The 3,276-nt window shown below is 55.2% G+C and overlaps 1 protein-coding gene across 1 annotated transcript in view; it reads left to right on the forward strand.

The window, feature by feature from the left end:
• NOC2L (NOC2 like nucleolar associated transcriptional repressor) overlaps nt 1-3,276 on the forward strand; it is a 25,513-nt gene that overhangs the window by 15,028 nt on the left and 7,209 nt on the right. Inside the window, exons 11-13 of the mRNA XM_005427708.3 lie at nt 159-270; nt 1,899-2,012; nt 2,343-2,444. Coding sequence (XP_005427765.2) covers nt 159-270; nt 1,899-2,012; nt 2,343-2,444 — 328 coding nt within the window. The remainder of the gene's footprint in view (nt 1-158; nt 271-1,898; nt 2,013-2,342; nt 2,445-3,276) is intronic.

Genomic DNA, 3,276 nt, shown 5'->3' on the forward strand with positions numbered 1-3,276 from the left:
TAAATATTTAATATTTTAAAATTTACTCTTGTTTAATATTTTAATTATTTTTATTATTTTTATTTTTATTTCTTTTTATTTAAGATTTATATATTTATTTTTATTTAAGATTTTTTTAAATTTTTATTTCTTTTTATTTGTCTGTTTTTCCTGCCCAGGCTGGTGCCAACGTCTCGGTTCTACCCCCTGCGCATGCACTGCGTCCGTGCCCTGACGCTGCTGTCCCAGAGCACCAGGACCTTCATCCCCGTGCTGCCCTTCATCCTGGAGGTGGGCTGCTCGCTGCTCCCCACCCTCCCCAGCAGCCCCCGGGCTCCCTCTGTGCTCCCTCCCTCACATCCCCGGCAGGCAGCACCAGAATTGCTGAGAAAATAGAAAACAGAGAGTGGAATTCAGCTTTTGTTGTGTGGGAGCTGTGCCTGGAGCAGCTGGGGCAGGCAGAGGGGGAATTCAGAGCTGCAGGAATTCCCCAGCCCCATCCTGTGCTGTGGTCATCTCTTGGTGAAGGCAGAGTGGTTTCTGACTGCAGACAGCAGGAAACGGAAGAAAAAAAACCACTTCAAGAATGAGAAAAACTTACACATATCTTCCTGAAGGAGGCCTGGGAGCTGAGAAAATGGAATTGCTGCATCCCAGCTCCCTGCCCACTCCCCACGTGGCAGCTGGGAGCTTGGGAGTGCCAGAAATCCCTAAATCGCTCTCCTTCCTGCCTGCCCTCCCCTCTGTCTGCCAGTGGTTTTCCTGGTGAGGTTTTGTGGCCCCCTGGTCCCTCATTTTCCCCTCCCAGCCTGCCCCAAGGGTTCCTGGACATCAGTGGGGCTGTGCCCAGCCTGGCTGCCAGCCCTCAGCATGGGAGCCCCGCTTCGCCCTGCCAGCTCCTGCGCCACTGCCAGAGCCCCTGGTGCCCTTCCCTGCCTGCCTGGAGGCCTGGCCGGGTGCCAGGAGCCCCAGAGGCTGACCTGGGCATCAATGGCTGTGTTTGGGCCCCAGAAATAACTGTGCATAACGAGGTTTGTGCCATCGATCCCCCAGGCAGGGGCTCTTTGTTTGCACTCTTGTCCCTCCCTTCCAGAGAACCTGGATTGACAAATAAAATGGCAGAAATCAATAGCAGCCTCGTGCTGCTGTGGCCTGGGGGCACTGCTGCGACCTGAGCAGCCTGTCCCTCCTCCCAGCCTCCCCTGTGCTGCATCCCCAGCACGGGGGCTGCTGATGGATGTGCTGCTGCTGCTGCTCACGGGGAAGAGATATGATTTCCTGCTCTGCAGGGCAACCCCAGAGTGTTTGGGCACTGGAGAGAGGAGCTGGGGCTGCTGCACAGTGTGGGTGAGCAGGAGGTGCTCCTCACCCCTCTCTGGGTGCCATCAGATGTGCAGATGCCATCAATTGGTGGCTTTTTTATGTTTAACTGAGATTGAAGCCTCCCTTGATGGCCACATGGGACCTGCTGCAGACCCAGTAGTTGGAGCAGGTGTCCTGGGACAGTGATTTCAGTGACAGTAGTGAATTTGGGGTGAGCATCACTTAGCCTTGCTTTGGACCTCTCCTCACCTTCAGGGACAGCTCCAAACCGCACTCCAGCTCTGGGGTACAGCATGTGACCATGAGAAAGCTGGGGCTGAGGGACAAACCTCAGCTTCTCGTGCCCTTGCTTGTGCTGGTTTCCTCTTCACACCTCAGCTCCTTGCACACCCAGAGCTCCACAGCCTCAGGTGGGGTTTTGTTTGCTCCCTCCCTGTCCCTGCCTGGGATATTTGGGAAAGCTGTGATCAGGAATTGGGGTTCCTGGCTTGTTTCCTTGGCTGTGCCACCACCTGCCTGCCCTTGGCTGTGTTGTGTGCTGGTTGATTTGTGCTGTGATCACCTTTGAACTCTTTTTTTTTTTTTTTTTTTTCCAGGTTTTCCAACAAGTGGATTTCAACAAGAAGCCAGGACGGATGAGTTCCAAGCCCATCAACTTTGCTGTGATCCTGAAGCTCTCCAATGCCAACCTGCAGGAAAAGGCCTTCAGGGTGAGTGGGACCTGGGCTCCCTGTGACAAGGAATGTGCCCCATGTCCCTGTCCCCAGAGGAATGTGCTCCATGTCCCTGTCCCCAGAGGAATGTGCTCCATGTCCCTGTCCCCAAAGGAATGTGCCCCATGTCCCTGTCCCCAGAGGAATGTGCTCCATGTCCCTGTCCCCAAAGGAATGTGCTCCATGTCCCTGTCCCCAGAGGAATGTGCTCCATGTCCCTGTCCCCAAAGGCTGGACACACCTTTCCTGCTCTGGGTGTGGGTGCTGTAGGAAATCTGTGGGGCTCAGGTCGTACCCAGTGCCTTGATTTGTGTTTCTGCTGCTCAGGATGGGCTCATTGACCAGCTCTATGACCTGTTGCTGGAATATCTGCATGGCCAAGCCCACAGCATTGGCTTCCCAGAGCTGGTTCTGCCCACTGTCATCCAGGTAAGGGGGCGGGCACTTCTGGGGGTGCCATGAATGTGCACAGAGTGGGATAAAGGGATTTAAACTAACAGTGACCTCAGGATGGCCCTCAGAATGAGGGGAGAGCCATTTACCTCTGCTTGATTTTAATTTTTATTTGTGTTTTGGGGAGGAGCAGAGGCATCACATCTCATTGGGCTGGAGGCAGGGGAAGGTGCTCTGGAGTTTGCCATCTGTTGGAAGCCAAAGTGCAGCAGAGGCTGCAGAGCTGCTCTGAGATGGGGCTGGGATGGTGAACTCAGCTGAGTTCTTGGGGATTCAGAGCTGTTGCTGTGAGGTCTTGGAGCAGAACCTGTGCTCTGAGCCCCAGCTTTTCCTTGTGCTCAGCCTCCCCGAGGTGCTCTCCACAAGATGGCAATCTTCCCTGCCAGTCTGGCCTTCCCAATCTTCCCTTCCAGTTTTCCCTTCCCAATCTTCCCTTCCCCAGTCTTCCCTCCCTTCTCAGGCTCCATCACGTGGAGCTGCAGTCAGCCCAGCTCAGTGTGCCACTGTTGGGATGTGTTCCCTCATTCCCTCTGCTTTTAACTCAGGACTGGCTGCTGTCACATCCTCTGTGGGGACACGAACCTCTGCTTGTCCTGCTGTGTGCCACCAGCCCCTGCACACCTTGGGGTGGCCCTGGGGGCTGGGGGAGCCCTGGCTGTGCCCCACAGGCTGCTTGGGAAGCAGAACTCTGTATCCCTGCTGAGGGCTGGCATCTGTCAGGGGCTGGCACCTGCCAGGCTCTTGGCTGTGTGCCCCGGGCTGGCACAGGGGCTGCCTTGGCTGCTGGGAGCTGGCAGCCCCTGTGTGA

The sequence above is a fragment of the Geospiza fortis genome, unplaced genomic scaffold (assembly GCF_000277835.1).
Source record: "Geospiza fortis unplaced genomic scaffold, GeoFor_1.0 scaffold662, whole genome shotgun sequence".
Classification (NCBI taxonomy): Eukaryota; Metazoa; Chordata; class Aves; order Passeriformes; family Thraupidae; genus Geospiza; species Geospiza fortis.